This window comes from Argiope bruennichi, chromosome X1 (genome assembly GCF_947563725.1).
Source record: "Argiope bruennichi chromosome X1, qqArgBrue1.1, whole genome shotgun sequence".
Lineage (NCBI taxonomy): Eukaryota > Metazoa > Arthropoda > Arachnida > Araneae > Araneidae > Argiope > Argiope bruennichi.
The window spans coordinates 95601933-95621985 of record NC_079162.1 but is presented as its reverse complement, the minus strand read 5'-3'; the positions used below and the strand labels follow the sequence as shown (position 1 = coordinate 95621985).

The 20053-nt window shown below is 28.7% G+C and overlaps 2 protein-coding genes across 2 annotated transcripts in view; one reads left to right on the top strand and one right to left on the bottom strand.

Moving 5' to 3' along the window:
- The window catches only part of LOC129958985 (phosphopentomutase-like), a 28248-nt gene extending 16753 nt beyond the window's left edge, over window positions 1-11495 (top strand). Inside the window, exons 13-16 of the mRNA XM_056071750.1 lie at window positions 55-160; window positions 259-354; window positions 4612-4745; window positions 5953-11495. Coding sequence (XP_055927725.1) covers window positions 55-160; window positions 259-354; window positions 4612-4745; window positions 5953-6055 — 439 coding nt within the window. The 3' untranslated portion in view covers window positions 6056-11495. The remainder of the gene's footprint in view (window positions 1-54; window positions 161-258; window positions 355-4611; window positions 4746-5952) is intronic.
- An 810-nt stretch (window positions 11496-12305) lies between these two features.
- The window catches only part of LOC129958984 (vascular endothelial growth factor receptor kdr-like), a 73698-nt gene continuing 65950 nt past the window's right edge, over window positions 12306-20053 (bottom strand). The window contains exons 21-22 of the mRNA XM_056071749.1: window positions 18524-18629; window positions 12306-12796 (exon numbers count right to left, since the gene is read on the bottom strand). Of these exons, the coding sequence (XP_055927724.1) occupies window positions 12464-12796; window positions 18524-18629 (439 nt within the window). The 3' untranslated portion in view covers window positions 12306-12463. The remainder of the gene's footprint in view (window positions 12797-18523; window positions 18630-20053) is intronic.

Here is a 20053-nt window from a genome sequence, read left to right as displayed (position 1 = left end):
TTCAAAAAATTCCTAGTTTTTGCATTATGATTAGTTAAAAAAATATTTTTATAGATATGGATATCATGTTAGCTGCAACTCATATTTCATCAGCCATGATCCAGAAGCGATTGCATCGATGTTTAATAGATTAAGAAATTTCAATGGTATTAAAAATGAGGTATTATTTCCATTTATCTCTTCATTTTTTTTGTGTTTATTTTATTATATTATATATTTTATTGTATTACAAATAGTCTTATTTCATTTTATTTGCAGTATCCCAAATTTCTTGAAGGTGATTCTCCATTTCCAGTTGTTGGTGTTAGAGATCTTACAACAGGTTTTGATAGTCTCCAGGCAGATCAAAAAGCTGTAAGCTCCTAATTTTTTCAAAATTCTTTAAAATATTATTATTAAAATGCTTTTTTAACATGCTCAATTTTCGATTTACATTGGCCCTGTATCTGTAGCATTTGAGTTTTTATAACTCTTTTATAAAAAGAAAATCACTGCATTTTCTTTGTTTAGTTATCAATGCAAGATCCTCTCCCTCTTCCCCGACTCCTACATCTAAATAGCCACTTCGGTTATATTTTACTGCTCAAAATCAGTGTATTTCGATTCTGCTGAAAATATGAAAAACTGTGTGCTTTATAGCATCCATTGGAGAGTTTTGATAAGATTCTCAAATATTTCCTAATAATCAAACACTTAATTTTTTATAAAATGTACTAAAGATTAAAAATTTATTGTTTAACTGTTACAAACTATGTTTCGACCTTTGTAAGAAAATGTAAATTAGTATTGATTTCAGATTTAATTTCTTATGTATTGATTCGGACATATAAGATGCAATAGAAAGAAATAATATGCTAGAAATATAAGAAAAAATGCAAAACTCTGCAAGTATTTCTATGTAACGTTATACTACACTCGATATTATAACGTTGTTATATATTATAGTAAATACTCTCTTTTTTATTGTAACACAAAATTTATAATTGTGGTCTTTTATTAATAATAAACAGTCAAATTGATTAATCAATTTATCACATTGATAGGTTATTACCGATTATTAATTACTAGCAGTGCACAGCGTTGCCCATGATATAACATCCAAGAGAAAAAATTATCTTTAAACTTAAGTCCTGCCTCCGCCCGATATGACATGGGCATGCCACACAATATTAAATAAACATAAAATTATGTTTAGAAATCATCGAAAATAACTACGAAAAAAATTTTATAGCACACATTCAGAAATAATCAGACTGTTAAAAGGATATAAATATATGTTCATAGACAAAACAATTCACTAAGAATATACAATAGAAAATAAAGCTGTTTTAAAATTTAAAAATATACAAATAAGTCATTGTACTCCCACTGTTCCACACCTGTTTATCAACTCTGTATAATCTGATATGAAAATAAAATTCAGCTTGTGTCATAATATTTCTTTGTAAACTATATTGGCGGGGCGATCACTGCTGCACAGGAAATTCATTCTGTCTCTGTAATTCAATTGCAGTGCGATTTAAAGAGAGATGATTACTTCGCTCAACAAAAGACTCTCCTTCCCTAAGTGGGGACATTCTTTCTCTGATATTCGCTAACCGAACTTTTCTTTTATCTACATTTTCATTATCGCGCAACAAACGAAGCGTTTTGGCATTTAATGTACTCCGACCGAGGTTGGATTTCCTTTTTTTGTGGCATAATGAGTTTTGAATCGTCGTTTAAAATCGGACGTAAACAAGGAAATGTATCGCATATGCATACTACAGCACTTGTTATTTGTGCATACGCAGTCTGAGATTTTCGCACATTCGCGGATAGTGCAAAGTACAGATACTGCTGTTTTACGCATCCGTGAAGCGTAGTAAGAAAATAATTAAAATCGCAATTATAAAACTCCTTTTTTTTTATTTTGATATGACTTTAATATACTAAAACCTTCCCCAATAAATGCACTACAAAATGGTACAAATATCTATAATATCAGTTAAGTATTTCTCGAGTTTTTCTCTTTTAAACATACAGATACTTTCAGGAGACTTCATTTTATAATATGTATAGATGACAGTTATCAATTATAAATGCGATTATTATTAATTATAATCAATTACTTATATTGCCTTTTTGAATAATTCAAAATTATATCAGAATTTTACTTTGCTCATTTTGAGGATTCTTGATACTTAGTCACAATCCTCCCTCATGATATCAACCTGTAATCCTATGCCATGCAGTTGTTTTTATAAATAATTAACAATAATTCTAAGATTAAATTAGCTAAGCACACAAAAGTGTTGTCTGATAAATACGCTTTTACTTTTCCGAGGATGGAAAACATTTTGATAAAGCTTAGTAAACTCTGTATAAATGTACTATTGCTGAAGAGTTTACATAGTGGCATTATTATTATAAAATGTCATTTTGTGATTCAGTCTATATTAATAGTCTCTTTCAATTTTAAAATCATTAACAACTTTAATAGCTTCTAATTGAGAGTTAAATTCAAAAGGTAATATAAAAAATGATGCTTGAATGAAGTGTGTGCACTATTTGGTTGCATTAAATAACAATTGTTCCTTTGCCATAACCATTAACTCTCTTTTCAACTTGTGTATGACCTTTCAAATATGATCATCATTATTAATTTCTTTCTTGCAGAACTTTCAATAAATGATTTAATTTGGTATTCCTATTTTTTTCTTATCTCTATAACTCTTCTAGAAATACTGCTGAAAACCTGTTTACCTCGTATTAATAAGCATTGTTTTGTTAATCAATCCGAAACATTTTATTTATTATACTCATCTTATATACATGGACTGTATAAAACTAGTATGTATCTGACGTCTTTTAAATACAAAAAGCCAATGTCTTTTTTTCTTTTTTTTTTTTTTCCCCTTATAACAAAATGATTTAGTGCTCTGTGCTACAAAAATAGGTATACTATGCTATTCGAATTAATTGTGACAAATGGAAAAGATTTTTTCTTAAACCTTAGCTTTTAATCATTACATGCCTTAAGTAAACTGATAAATATCAATATTAATACGAAGTATGTCCTCCTTTAGCTGAAATGACCTCTTCAACATGTCTGGGCATTGAATCCACTACTGTAGCGCACATGTTCTTAACTTCATCATCGTAGAACCATACTTGTACAGCACTTTTTATAATTTTTTCTGTTGTTGTGCAATTCATCTTAGCTAAATGATTCTTGAGAATATGCCATAAGTTCTCAATGGGATTTATGTCTCGTGAATTATCAGACCAATCAAGCACTTTTATTTTCCCACATAAAAGTCTGGAAGTCTGACAAGGGATCAAGTCATGTTGAAATGTTTCCATAAATGAACAATCCTACTGCATAATATTTCTATGTATTTGACAGAATTCATCCTGCCTTTAAGAGAAATTAAGCTTCCAGTGCCGTTTGTTGTGGGGAAAAAACCCATAACATTTGTTCAGAAGGGGATTTTACAAGTCTGTTGGATATGATTTGGCCGCAGAGTTTCACCTTCACTTCGTGTAACTACATTTGATTTATATCTCTGCACAAATAAATGTGTTTCGTCACTGAAAATCACTTTCTTCCAGTCGTTAACAGTCCATGCTCGATATTTTGTGACCAATGCTAAACGCTTTTTCTTCATTTTTTTTTTGTTAGAAATTGTTTTTTCCCCTGTCTTGTTGCCTTACGGCGAACTTTCAGAAGCCTTTTCCAAACAGCGGTGGTACTCGCTTCAGCACCATAATCTAATAAATCCCTTTGAAGGTCTGTGCTTGTTTTTCTTAGATTTATGTTGCTATTTCTTATTAGAATTTTATCAGTTCTTGGACTTGTTTTCCGTTTGCGCCCACATTTCCCTTTTCTTTTTGAGGCGATGATCCGGAGTCTTGAAATGTTCTTAAAATACTTGAAACTCTTGATTTTCTCACACTAACTGCCGTAGCTATATTTATCACAGTCATAGAAGTGTGTTCATTAAGATAGATTATTTTAGAACGCTTCTTCGGTGTAATATCCATCTTTAAACAAGTAAAAGTAACGCGGAATTAAACCATCAGATACCGCACTGAAAGGCTCACAACTGAATAATTGATGCACTAAAACCAATCAAGTTAGAAAATTATGGTCAAGGTCGATCCGTCACACTACCTCTAGGCATACATAACCGGTTTGAGGCTGTTCGGGACATTACTGGCAATCACATAAAAACTCAGACAAGAAAAACATGTTTGCCCCAATTAATTCAAACGGTATAGTATATAATTAAAATGAAAATTGAAAATCGTTTTTTCCTTACATTTATTTACCATGAAAATTCATTTCAAATATTTGTTTCATTATTATATAGAAAACGAACGAAATATTTAATATTTATTCATGCTCCCAAATTTCATATACTTTTTTTATTATTATAATGAACATGTTCCATTATTTAAACTATCGCATCGGATATGAAAACTGGCGTGTTCTAAATAAGATATCGGATTTATATGGTGTAACATTAGACAATATTAGCTCTAGTAATTGCTTACATTTTTGTTTTGGAATTTTTATTTATAGAACATTAGTTTTATGTTTTATAATGAATTAGAATATTTTTACAGATTTTGCCTAGTAGTTCAAGCACACAAATGATTACTTTTTACTTTGAAAACGGTTGTGAAGCTACCATTCGAACAAGTGGAACCGAACCAAAAGTGAAATATTATACTGAAATGATCGCTAAAGTACCTGAAGAGTAAGTAAAAGTGCAAATCGATTATTAAATTTCATTTAAGTTGCAGTATATATATATATATATATATATATATATATATATATATATATATATATATATATATATATATATATATATATATATATATATAAAGTAAATTTATATAACAACTTAATGTATGTTGGTTGTGAAAAAAGTTAAATTGTGTTTCTAAATTTTATTAAAGTGGATGACAATTATCTACCTTTTTCAGGAACACTTTATTTTGTTTAAAATATATTTGAATGTCAAACTAACATTAATATTTTCAAAAATAAAATTAATTGATCGCTTTTATTTTCATTGATTTTTTTTTCCTTTTTTAGTCTTATACTTTGTCACATATGATATCTATTTATTTTCTCTTGCAAAAAAATTATTAAACTGTTAATGTATAAATATTTTGCATAACTTAATATGTTGTTGCTCTTCACCTCATAAGAAAATTAATACTAATCGCAGTCCCTGAAATCCAAATATATATATATATATTTCAGTCAGTTCACAATTATTTAAATTATGTTGTAAGAATAAATTAAAAGTAAGCATACGCTCCCAAGATAAATTTAAAGTGTTAGTTTATAGCATGATATTTCGAATACAGACGTTATGAAAATGAAATTCATCTGGAAAATAAAAATTTCCTCTACAGTCAGTTGATTAGTATTAAACAAATGTCTGCATACACAGGTATGATATTATAGATGATTGCCCACCCCCTATATTTCAAATTCCATTGTCATTCATAAAAAAAATTTCTATCATCATGTTTCCGGAGATTTTGTCATCTGGTCTGACAAAGGTGGCAATTTATCTAGATAAAAATCAGGCATGGATTTAATATAAACGGCTAATTCAATATAATTTAAGTCTTTTTAATTGTCTTTTGCATTAAATACCTACATGAGACATTCTATCTCTTAGCAACTTCTCCAATTATTCAGAGTTCGTTGTTTCCATAAAAATTCAATTAATTCTACTTTTTTATTAATTATTATGTCTTCAAATAATATATTTGTATATAATGGAAAGTTATAGTTAACTCTTTCTATTTGTTTATTTGTTCGAGTGAAGTTGAAATGAAAATGAAATGTGAGTGCTGTATTCGTGAGTTTCCATTTAAACAGCTGATAGGAAAGTTTTTGATAATTTATTTTAAGCCTCTCCATAAATACCCTTTTCTTTTCAGGGAATGGGAAAATGTCAAGACCTTATTGCACAAAATGGTTTCTCTCATAATAACACAATGGATAGAGCCTGAAATAAATGGCTTTCTACCTCGTCCATCATAAGAAGTCTGATAGTGAGAAAAAGTGTTACAGATTGTTTCAATATTTTTTTCACCTTTTTTTCATCATAATTAAAATTTATGTGCTTCATGTATAATGCATCGACAGAATGGTTGCACAGCAATTATGTTTTTATTTGTTTTTAATAGCAAATTTAAAATGAAGAATATGTTAGAATTCCTTATCTTATTCATTAGCATTGTTAGTTATAAAGTTCATTTTTTCCCCCTTCACTGGTTGTATTTTTAAAAAATGCTTCTTTATTGCAGAATTGTTTTTAGATATTTATGAATGTGTGGATTGTTTAGAAAGCATTAATATTTTTTCATATTTCTTTAATATAATGGGCTCAGTAAATAGCTATTTTTAGAAGCTTCTTCATTTCAAATGTTATTTTCATTCTTAGAAGATTCTCTGAGATTTGCAAATAAGAATCATCTTCGTTTTCATTCCAAAAACTTGTTTTTTTATCCATTTTAAATTTCTTTACTTGTGGATGCTGTAAATTATTGTGGGATAATATATATGAGATTGTTAATTATGTATTTTTCTTTTCATTCTCACATTCATTAATATTAAATTGAAGAAGAAACTTTTCGATTGTATCGTTTCTCATGTATATCATTCATCTGCAAGTAACTTAAGAATTTTTTTCCCCTTTTGTTTTTCAATATAATTCATTTTCATATAATGTAAAAAAGTTATATAAATTGTTTTCTTCGTGAATATTTTAATATTGTTGGATTTTGCAATAAATATTATATGTAGTTTTAATAATATTCTGTTCTACATTAAAATGAAATTTATTTAAAAGAGCTATGAAATATTCCTGTTTTGTATGTAGGCTCAATAAACTTTCTGCAAGCAGTTATTAGTTCAGTTGCCTTTCTAAACTTGTGTAGGACCATTAATGTAATATATATTTGTATATTTACAAAAGGCTATTTCGAAAATTATTATTGCAGATTTAAGTTTAGCAAACTTTTGCAAGAATCCAATATGATTTTTTTCATAATTTTTCATGATATGAATTTTATTTTATGTCATTATCTTCGTAATGTTTCTTACATTACGAGTTTTTAGGAAGTATTAATTTGAATGTTGTTTCTTAGATGTTTTTTATAATTTCTTCCACTCCTTTCAGTATATTGTGTCATTTCCTTCTAGAATTGGTTATTTCCGTCATTTGTTAAAAGGCCATTGTATTTCTGTTTAAAAGTGGTATCTTTTAGGAAATCTATATACAGTAAATACCTTATTATAAAAGTTTGTATAATTATAATGTGGTTTTAAGGATGCAAGATTGAAGAAATTTATTTGAAAAAGGAGATAATTTATGAGAACGATTTCTTTTTCCATTAATACATTAAAGATTGATATTGGTTGGTATTCATTTCCAAACTTACAGTTTATGAAATATAGATTTTAAAAGGTTCTCAGGCATACTAATGCAGTTTTTCATCCTCTATATTGAACTGTAATGAATCAAAGTAGTGAGATTAGTTGAACTATTATTTGGGAAAATTTTACATCATGGTGCTGTAGCTTTTACAACATTTATTTAGAAAATTTATACTCAAATGTCTGGATTTAAATGCGAATAAAAGAATTTTGCGTTTGTGAAATGGGTAGTTTATAAATGTCTTTTGACAACTACTTCAATTTTTTAATTTTCTTTTCTACAATTCGGACAGATTTCAAACCCAACATATTTCAAGTATCTTTAATCGGTTTATTGTGTTTAATCATGTTTCCTACGATCACAATTACCAGCAATATATTTAGTGCGAATGAAAGATTTCATACTCGAATCGAGCTCGAATCTTGAATTTTATTCCCCTAAAATGAACTTTTACTGTAATGCTGTAAAGTTTATAACTATTGAATTTTCGTCTGGATAATAATTATACAATATCTGCTTGGTTTGCAGAATTGTTAAAATCTTGTAATGATATGTATATTATTCTCTATATTATATATTGACATACCCGCCAACATCGGTTACTCGTTCATCATTAGTACTTCTTTACCGATATGTTACAAATAATTTAATATTAACTAATTATTGGAGAATAGGTATTCCTAAAGAATTTTAATTAGTTTAAAACAAATACTTTCAAACATTGTTCAAAATTATTTAATAGACATGTATTATTGACTAAATATATAAGTGAAATAATTTTTTTAAAAAAATCAGACAACACGATTAAATAAATTAGCACTATATGTTACACATTTACAATTTTGTTTCATTAAATATCAAGCTCTTTTGCTTTTCTTAAGTTATCATTGTTCAGTTTAATATCATAATAAATTCCCATATTGATTTTTGTAATGAGGATTCATATTCATTCATTTTCATATTCATGCTAGAACAAGATTCCAGGTGTGCGTGTGTGTTTTCGGTTTTCTAAACATGTTTAAATTACCAACGCTGCTATGATCAAAGATTCAAGAAGAAGGTATTTTCGGTGTTTTTTATAATTATCTGTAGTTTTTCCTATATATATCCATAACTCCATAGTTTTCACCTAATTAAATATTGGAGGGTATGTATTTATATTGTTTTATTTCATTTTTTAAAAATTATTATATAAAATTTAAATCAGTTAGAGAACTATTACTGTTTATGTTTGCATGGATATACAATTTATCTAATTTTTGAAAACTTAGCATATTTTTATTAGTAAATACATTTGTGCAAATATATTTTGGTACTTAGTGAGAAAAACTATGGAAAAATTAAAGCATATATATATTAATGAAATGCCATAAAATTATTTTAAGAAAATAATTGAATAGCATGCATGTGACAACATGTAGTTCTAGGTTTAATCTCTTTAAATTTTTTATGTATGTTATTGTATCATGACCAAAGCTCATAAAATAAAATTGTTTGTCGTTATTTAAGTGTTGAACACTTATTATGGGTTTAAACACTTTTATATTTAATAGTATTTATTGACCTAGTCATTGACCTAAGATTTTTTGGTATGTTTCTCTTTTGCTAGTCACTTATTCCATGTCATTAGAAAAATTTGTCACTTCTTGGAGACATTGAACAGAATTGTAATTCGGGTTTTTTCTAGATCTTATTTTTTAATATCATGTCTAAATTCTGAGAATGTTCTAAAGCGGAATGATTTTTTTTACTAATGCGTAGTTTCATCCCATATATTAATCACTGAGTAAAAATGATTATTATTCTTACTTTGATGTCTGGGTTGTTTGATGATATAAATCATATCTTTGTGCAAATTTAATCTCTTAAATTACTTGTTCTAAGTTGTCTTTTGAACTTTATTGTGAATTTATTTCTTTTATGTTTGTAAAATTATGTTATTCTCTTAAAATATTAATGCCTCGTCTCTGTATTATGCATGTACTAATAAAACGTTACCTTTCTTGTGCAAGATTTTACATTAGTTTCCTTGTTGTATTTATTGTATATGATGTTTATAATATTCCTTTCTTCCGTGTAATAAAATTCATTTGCAGTTTTACATTGAACTTAAGCTATGCAATTAAAGGAGCTTGTATACCATAGAACTTTTTCGATTGTTATTTTATGTGAAAAGTAAGTTTCATCTCAGTGAAAGAAAACATTGGTGATATATATTAATTGCAGTGAGAAGTGAATTTTTCCATTGCTAGATATTTTGATTGATGGCATCACCTACTATACATGTAATCATTTTTAATTTACAGTTGTGTAAATTTATTGCAATAAGCTTTTAATGTATGTTCTCATTTGTGTGGAATGTTATCTGTAATGTCCAGCTGTTTGATTAATAGTGTAACAGATGTGAATTTGCGTGATTTAATGTTGAGTGTGGCGAAAACTCATGATTAATATATAGCCTTATTTTGGCGATTTCATTTTTTAACCATGCACGTAAATATCTATTTCAGCAATATGAAAATATAAGCAATACTTATACCTACTGTTGTGAATTTGTTCTGTTATTAAATATTGAAATACACATAAGTAATAAATAGTGTGTGATTTCATCATTAGGAAATATTTAATATCAGTATTAAAAGTGTAAATAAAAAGTTTCTATGAAAATAAATTTTGTATTAATGTAAAAAGAAAAAAAAATTCAAATTGTAATGAGTAGAATTTTGTAGTGTGCCACAAAATTTTATTACAGATAGTTAATATTCATTACAAAATTGTGCTTTTGGTTGGAACCTCGATGGTACTTAGCTCATCGTTTATCTATTGCTTTCTTCACAAATTTCTAGAATTAAAAAGTTTTATATGCTTTTGAATTTTATTTTTATTGGATTTATTAAATATGAATTATTTTTATGTATAAGGTTATATATATTTTGACACAAGTGTAAAGTAATATTTTTTATCTCAAGTTCACTTCTTGCTGGTTTTTTCTTTATATTGAATATTATCTACTATTGGAATAGAATATTTACAAATGTGATGTTAAAAAAATATTCAACTCATAGTTAATATTAAGATGTTCTAAATGTTTTTGAAAAAAATGTTAAATCATTAAGTATTAAAGTTTATTCATTAGGAATCTAAATCAACTCTAGTTTTATTCTAAATTCATAGATTTTAAACGAATAAAAATTAATCATTTCATTATTATTATAACTTTCATTAACCTTAATTTTCTAATTCCTTTATTCAATCATTGAGTAACCAACTTTCAAGAAATGCACTTGAGGTAAAATTATGATTTTTATCTAGTATCTGAAACTTGTTGCTCTAAGTTCTCTGTTTTGAAAGCAGGGGTTTTTTTCTGTTGAATTTTCAATGGAAATTTGTATTTTTATTCAACTTGTTGATTTTCTTAACGTTTTGAAATAGATTTAGTTATAACTTACTTTCACCTAGTGCTTACTATCTTTTAGTTATTTGAAATCCCTGTATGCTTTTCCTAGAAAAGGCTCGACTTGGAAAAAAATTGTCATGTTATTATTCTTGCTGCTGGGTTTCCCCCCCCCCCTCCCTCCCAATATTTGAATTTTTGTAATGTGTTTCTCTTGCCTGAGAAACCAGTGTTGCCTTTTAAGCTTGTTAATTCATTGTAGTTAACTTTATATAATCTATGGAGTGCTTTTATTTTATTGTTTTCGTTCAGAATTATATTTATAAAATAATCAGATGTTTTCATTTCAGTCTTCTACAATTAGTAAATTATTACCTGACTTGTAGCTTGTATTTTCTAAACACAAAAGCAATATAAAAAATTATTTTCAATTAAACTGTAGTTAATATTGTGATGTATGTGTTCCTAAGTATATCTTAAACGTACACTGTATTGCTTTTTTGTGCCTTAAAAAATTGTTACAATAAGTTTCAGAAAACTGCATTTCTAAACAGAGGCATATGTGAAGTACCAAGTTTGCAATTAAGGTACTTCATCTTATTTATTAATATGTGATAGATTGAAATAAAATACTTATGCCTCATTTACTCATGTTTTGTTATTATATGATTATTCTCATTCTCCTACTGACTTTCTTCCCCCTCCATCTACACATACTAGCTGCATGTGTGTAGAGAAAAGGAATTCACCCAAAGTGGGTGACAGAATTCTTATTTTGAAAAGAAACCTTTTACTCTTTCAGTAAAATGTATTATTGATGATTATCTTATTCATTAAGTTTCTTTAATTTCAATGTTTGTGTTAAGCTTTTCATGACGAGTTGAAAGTTTTGTTTTTTCTCGCAAGAAAAATTAGAAATTTAAACTAGACGTGCTTATTATTTTCTCCTAAAAATAGGTTTTATTGTGTCCAGAAAATTAACATGATTAATCAGTGTTCATTATATCATCATTTATGTTCATTCCACTGGCAATTATTCTCTTAATTTCATAACCAAAAGTACTTCCTCCAAAATAACTTATGTTGAATTGTATGGTTGCTTAAAAATATGAAAGTATTGTTTTTCATTGTTTGATATCTATTGAGTTTTGAGTTAAACGGCATGTTCCACCCGTACACAACTTTATTTTTGGAATTTAGATATTTTGCAGCCCTAGCTAAAATGCATTTCAAGGCCCCTGCTTACAAATTCTCTTTAATGTGAAACTTAATTTTAGTTTTCTATAAATTTTTAATTCAAAAGTACTTAATACTTTAAAAACATTTCGTCTTAAGTTTTTAAATCTTTTAATGTATAAGTTTTGCTTCTGTTTAGACATGAGCTATGAATATCTTTTATACGGTAGAGGCTGTCTAAGGATCAAATAAAAATAATTAAGAATCGACTGTTTTTATTTTTATTTTCACTAATAAAATATATTACATATAGTCTTAAAATATTTTTTAAACTTCGTTGGTGTTTACTATTTGATATAAATTGCTTTTAATGTTACTCTCACCATATACAGAAAACTTATTTCACTAATATAATATCATTCATATTCTTCTAAAGCATTCATCTTGCTGAAAAATTGTCTCCCATCTGAAGATAATCGGATGGATGTGTGTAATTATCCTGTTGTTTAAAAGTCTGTCCTGTGTGTTTTTCTTCAGTAATGTCGAGTTGAATCATAGGAATATCTTCCAAAACCTCGTCGCGAACTGATGCATCCAAAACAGGCCGATTACTTGGGGGCAAATTGTCATATAAGAAGGAATTACTTGTGTCCGAGTTCATATAAAGTCTTGTGGGCGTAATTTGGCATTCATTGCTCGGCATATTCAAGTAATTATGTGTAAGCAACTTGTTATTCATCTCTAGATATGGAGCGTTCAAGTCAATATAATGCTAAAAACAAATAATAAAATTTGGTTTAATGTAACTGTATTAATCAGTTAACACATGCAAATATATATATAAAATAATAAATACTTTTAAAAAAATAATTTTTAACTGCGCGGGCGTATATATACGTCCTTCCGAAATACTTTCCTTTACAATATACTACAAGCCGTCAAACTTCTGTCGCGGTTTTGGAATGCATTAAATTGACCTTGAAGAGAGCTTGTGAAGGATTTGCCAATTTCAAAAAGGAATTGGAAACAGGATTGGTTCTGTAATGGTGAAATTCAAGCTGCAGTTGCAACTTGCGTTTCTGTTTTGATAGGTCATGCTTCTTTATTCTACTTTGTTCCGTTTTCATTTTCCTTGAGTAATGACAGTATTATCAGTTTATTATTATTATTGTATGAATATGTCCAACTGGAAATTAGATGAGTATTTGATGTCACACTTAATATCAGAAAGTTCAGAATATGATATCATGTCAGATTTATATACTATGCAATTATTCTGTTACTCTGAAATTCATTTTTTTTTTTTTTTACTTTCATTTTTTTACGCCTACTTTTTGTAGAAGTAAACAGTTTTTATACTGCTGATCGTGCTTCTGCTTTTCCTCCTTTGCACCGCATTACTACGGAAGCCTGTGCAAAATCGGTGACACTGAGGGAAGATTTCCTCAGCAGTTAAGGGGTTAAATATCAAAATCAGGATTAGATTATGGAAAAATGAAACTGTGGATAATCTATAGAGGATTTCCAATTTTATTCTTATATATATTTATATAATTCAGTGTTCAAACTATTTAGTAGACTAAAATCTCAAACCATCAAAGTTAATTTTAAATTGTTCTATGTTTGATTCTATAGTTTTTGTTATTTATTTATTGCACAAGAGATCCGTTTTCTATTTTGCACACTGTACATAGATAATCAAGAAATAGGTCAGCTTTCATATATTTCATGTAACAGGAATCTTATGAATGAATTTAAAAAAAACTAAAGTTGCAAATTTCGCTTTAGAAGTAAAGTTGAAAATAAACATATTTCGAGTTTGAAGAATTTTTTTTTTTTTTTTTTTTACCTTTAAAATTTAATGATTAAATTTTTAATGCCTTTCAGCACATCATACCTTTGGGAAAATCAGCCATGCTGTAAATTAAAAGTAAATACGGGACACAGTTACAACTTAAATCTAATTTAAGATGAAATAAATGACATACCAATACATACATATTGAAATTGGGTACAACGGAACAGATCTATTAGTTGCATTAGTGCTCATTTCTATTTCTATTAATAATAAAGGCGAATGTGTGTGTCGGCAGGTTGTTTGATCTAGATGTACGAATTTGATACAAATGCACTTTTAAGGATAGGAAGCTGCAAATCGGAACGGTTTTTAAAATTTTAATTCATTTAAAATCGAACGAGATTTTGGCGTTTTTCACGAATCCGGAGATATTTTATAAAAGTTATTTTCAACCGTTTTAAAATTCAAAAAGTTATATTTTTAATAATACGAATTTAGTTTTCGTTCCTTTTTTACTTTCCTGTATGGAGAAAGTATAGAATCGTCAAAATAAGACGAACGCGGGATTTTTTCAGACCTCTCTGATTCGTAAAACACATTTTTGAAAAATGTCTATCTGTCTGTGATCATTAACTCAAAAACGCTTTCATCCAGATGTTTGGAATTTGGTATATGGTTCTTTACAACAAATTTTTATATTTCTATCAAATTTAGATTAATATCTCCAAAGGAAGACCGTCTGTTTGAATGTAAACCAACGCGATAAACAGAAAACGAAGAGAGTTAAATAGAAAAAATTCGGTTCACAGAGTTAACATCTATATTGAAGACATCTTTCAAATTTTGAGCCAAATCCAAGAAGGAGTTGAATGCATGTCAGCTTGTTCTTTCAGATGCATGTAAACTCGACAACTCAAAAACGCAATGACTTAAATATATCAGATATAGTATGTGATTTTGTGACTACAGTTGTAATTCTGTATCAAATTTTGGTTTCAATAGGTTAGAAGAAAACGTGTCTAAAAGTCAAATTAGATTTTCAGACACTATTAACCGCATGCCATGCGATAGATTTAATAAAAATGGTAAATTCACTCTTAGAGTTTAATATTTCATAACTATTGTACCCAAGGTTTTTTTTTTTTTTTTTTTTTTTTGCGGGGGTAGGGATTAACACTTTTATTAGAGTATGCGAGAAAGTTTTAGGGATACCATTTCCGCTGTTTTTATTTTGATGAATTTTTTTAGTATTAATTTCTTTGCATACTTTTCAACTTTGCTTGTCAATTTTGCAATAAAATAAAAACCTTTTTGTTTGTTTCATCAAATGTCATTTTTAAAATCTAAAGTAGAAATTTTCTGTTTATTATCTACATCGTTTGCATAATGAGACAGTGAAGTCATAGTGCATCGAACAACAACGTGCAATTAGAAGACTGATTACCAGAGCAGTTACGTTTTTAATGTCTCTGCCGTCTTCGGACTTGACATCATTATTTATATTTATATACAGAACACGAATGTGCAAATAACATTAGGTCAGAAGGAAGTTCGAATTTCAAGGAATTTTGGATACCACGATGAATACTGTAAAGGCAGTTTTGTGTAAAACAGGATCGGGGTAAGTTCATATTTTGTAGCAGCTACGCTTATAAAATGTGTCAAGTTTGGGAAAGAAAATTTATCATGGTTGAGGATATTTTACTAAACTTAAATCAATATAGAACCAATATTTTAGTCAGCAAATCAAAGCTTACTATTAAATCAAAACCGCAAGAAATTGCTTTGAAACTGAATGTGAAGGAGACATCTTTTTGATATTAGTGGTTGCGAAAATTTAATAATCGGTATGGAATATCAGATCAGATCAATAACTGTGTAGTAAGCAATAATATGAAGAGGCGAAACCTTATACATAATATGAATTAATGCACAGAATATCCAAAAGTAATTTAGAAAATGTGGGAGTTGTATTTTTTTCTGAAAACTGTACTTCTTTCGCAACCGTTAGAGAGATGATTTCCAAATTATGGGTCATGACCTACTTTTAAACTACAGCCACAGAATCCTAAAGGAGAGTCAGGGGAGTACATAAATACAGTTCCACGGGTTTTTTTTTAAGGAATTGGCTTAATTCATTGATGAAAATGATGATAAAACATTCGTACTAAAGGACTCGAAACATTTGAGAGTAAGTATTATTTTTGATAACTACGCGAATAAGTTCGGATAAAAAGCACATAAATACGGAAACAAATTGAATTTAGAAAGTGACTTGTTTTAAAACATGAAAGTCGGACTTTCATGTTTTAAGACAGATATTATCACATGGTAGGCAAACAATATCAAGAATTCCTTTTAGTGGTGCGTTTTTTTTTAGTTTTTTTTTTTCCCCTGACTGCTTGTTTTCAGTTTTCTTACATTATAACAACTAAGTAATAACAATAAAGTTTTTGCTTTATGAACCATATATTATTAATGCTTTTATTGTAAGTTTTATGAATTACTGATATACATATACGTCCATATTATATATGTGTGTGTGCGTGTTTTTTTGTATATTCAGTTAATGGGCCTTAAAATAATTTTTACACTAGAGGTTATTCACACAATCAAAAAGTTGGGAACCGCTGCTTTAGAGTAGACCAGAACTGTGATATGTACTGCAAGAAATGCCTTATTAAATTGACGCTCTTAAATCTCTATTGTAAGGGGATATAAAGATTAATTAGTGTTTTAGAAACAATAAAAATGATCTCTGCATCATGGAATCAGGTGAAAAAGGACTCAATACAGAATCAAACTATTTACAAAATCCAAATTTTTTTAGAGGGATGATTTTCATTTCATTGATGAAAATAACGATAAAACATTCATATTAGATGACACAAAATTTTTGAGGACAAGCATTACTTTTAATGATTACGCGAATAATTGCGTCTTATTAAACACGACTATAAATTTGAGTAAAGATAATTGTGTTGCCGAAAATGGAGAAGATGGAAATTTTTCAATAAAATAAAGCAATCATTTCATCATTCATTCAAGGTGTACGGACCAAATATTTTAAGTTCCATAATATATCGTCAAGAAACACGGGGGAAAATATGAATATAAATTCGATTCATAGTGATTTAATTAGAATACAAAACCAAATAGCAGAGTATTAAAAACTAACGAGTTTTCTTTTTTGATAAAAAATTAAAATTGTAGCATTTACTTGCAAATTTTCCAAATAAATTGTGAAATGATTTCTTGTTTATTTTACTGTTCCATGAATAATTATAATACATAGAACAAGAAAGTATTAAATAAAAAAGATATCATTCCCTAAAGGCACACATAACAGCGAGAGGGAAAAAAGTTGTTGTGCGAATCAAATTTAAACGAGTAAAAACATATATCGAATGTCAAAGAGGATATATCAGTATTTCTTCATAAAAAAATTGTTCGCAGACGTCTGATACTAAGAAGGCAGTTCTTAACTTTTTAACCAAACACCTACCTCTTCAAAAAACATTCGAAATACTTTTTCTTGCTATTTTCCAATATTTTTTGTCGGGTCATTTTATCATTAAGAGCAATAAACGAGGCGAAACTACATACTTCATCAATAAAGGCATGTTTTGTACTTGCTGTCAGCCATATATTGTTATTTCTTTTTTATTTGTTGCTGAGAAAATTCCCATATGATGAAAAAATAAAGCTCCGATTTATTTTACAATAAATATTTAATGACAGTTTGATAAAATTTTTAAGTCACTTATAATAATTTTTTAATTACTTATCACAAAAAATTTCATATTACGAATCACTACTATATATATTGGGTAACCATGAATTTATCTTCCCTTCCCACCTTCAATTCTGACGATGCTTAAAAGATAGAATTTTTTTTAATACTGTTATTTCTTTTCTCGTAGCTGTAGAATTTTTTAACGATTTTTTTTCATAATTTAAAAAAAAAATAGTCACATTTTTGTATAGTATCAAGATTCTTTATCCAAATCATGGGCAGCACAGTGCAGCCTATCGACTCCGAAGGCAAAAAGCACGAAAGAGAGGGAATGAGAAAGTATTCTGAGCTTATATAATTTTTGAAATTAATTTGCCGATATAGCATTTTGATTTTGTTGGAAAAATTATAATCCCCACAGCTCAGAAATAAAAATTATCGATTAATTAGAACTTATATGTGTGTATATATAATAAGTTTTATTTAGGTAATTAAAACAAGATTTTGAAATGAATATGGCGTGCAGTTGCCTCTTTAAACTAGCCTCAAATATTTTAAATATTTTATTTTCCTTGGGTAAACAAGATCTCGTATTCGGGGAAGAAGAATTCCAGGATGTAAACCCGATTTTATCAAATCGGTGTAACTTGGTGCACGTTAGAGCCATCGAAGCCGACTGTACTCTCGCTGGTGTTTGGAAAAATGCTGCCTACTCAGGTGTAATCCTCGTCATCTTGTCATAGTTCGAAGTTTTTCAGTCAGTCCTAAAGTAGCCCTCATGTTACTTCAAAACCGAATGCAAATTTAACTAAACTAAAACAAATTAAGCTCTTGTATAAACGCGAGTAAAATTTTAAAAGAACTATAAACATTATTATTCACTTTTAAATGCCTATGAATGAATTTTTCTGAGGATTTATCTTTTTTCACCCATTTTGCATATATACAGTGGATATAATCCTTACCTGTTTAACTCCTGTTTCCATAAGACCCCCTAATGTATCAGCAATCTGACTGAAATCTGGTCTGTCGTCAGGATTTGCAAGCCAGCAGTCTTTCATGATGTCATAACTGTCATCAATACAAACATGTTTTTTTTATCATTTACTGTTAACATTAAATTTATGCAGAAAAATTGTTTTGAAAAGAATGAAAAAAATCGGAGTACTATTTCTAAACGCAAGCTTTTAAACTTTGTTGCTTTATAAAAAAAAAAAAAAAAAAAAAAAACATTTGCTTTTTCCGTGATGTCTAATTACTGATTAAAAAATTTTAAGTTTTGAAAGAGAAAAAATGTATCTAATAGGAATTGAAGAAGTACTTTCTGACTATATCAATGTTGTGATTGGGCATCAGTAAAACCGCTTTGTCAAAGGGGGAACAAGTGTAAGTGACGGCAGTATATTATATAGTATTATTTTTTCACCCCTTATATGATATTCAAATAAATGCAGTTTTATTTTGTCGATTTAGGCTTCTTCCGGAGTATCAAAACGCTCCTTTGTTACGCTTTTGAAATGAAATGGAAGCAAGCTTTTAAATATTTGGAATTGCTGTTGAAAAATCTTACAGTTATTTCTAAATCCACAATGTTGCAGTCTGCTATTCAGATTCAAGAGAGAGAGAGTTTTAAAGATCAATAGTATCTTTAAAAATTGCATATGAATATGGTTAGAAACCATATAATTAAAAAGATTTAGTTGAAGAGTGAGTTTTTCGCTGTAATCTATTCGCTTTAAGCTAAGAAATGTAATGTCATTTTATGCTTATTTCATAGTTTAAGGTATCTTTGATATAATACACTTATGTCCAAAATTAAGGTCACAAAAGTGTTTTTCAAAGTAATTCTAAATGGCTACCAGTAAAATTTTTACCAGTATATTTTATATATTGTGAAGGACAGCTAACACGATATTAACCTTTTTTTGTGGGAAAAAATGTTGTTTTAGCATTAGTTTTTGGGGAATTATTGAAATTAGACCGTTTAGGCATCTGGAATTTTTGCCTGCCATTTTGTGAATATTGCATTAAAACAAAAACTTTAACCTGTTTCAGTGAGAACGAGTTCTCATAATCGTTTAGACGATGCCTTTAGATGGAGAACCGTTGGTAGGCTTGAAGCTGGGAAGTCTAAAGTGGGGGTGGCTCGATGGTTACTAGTGGCACCGAAAGTGGTATCCAGGCTGTGGAATCAATTCCAAACAAGTGGTACTGTAACTAGGAAGGCCAGCCAAGGCCGTCACAGAGCAAAGACGCCTGCACAGGATCACTATTTGGCATTAAGCGCACGAGGGTATAGGCTAACAACGGCTCCTCAACTTGCTTGTGACCTTGCTGCTGCGTCTGGAATAAGAATTTCCAGACAAAAAGTATACATACGTCTAGCAGAGAGGGCTCTTTATGCCCAACGACCATTTGAGTGCGTCCCTTTGACTGCATCCAACAGAAAAGCCTGGCTGTTATGATGCCTAGCATATCAGTCTTGGGCACAGCAA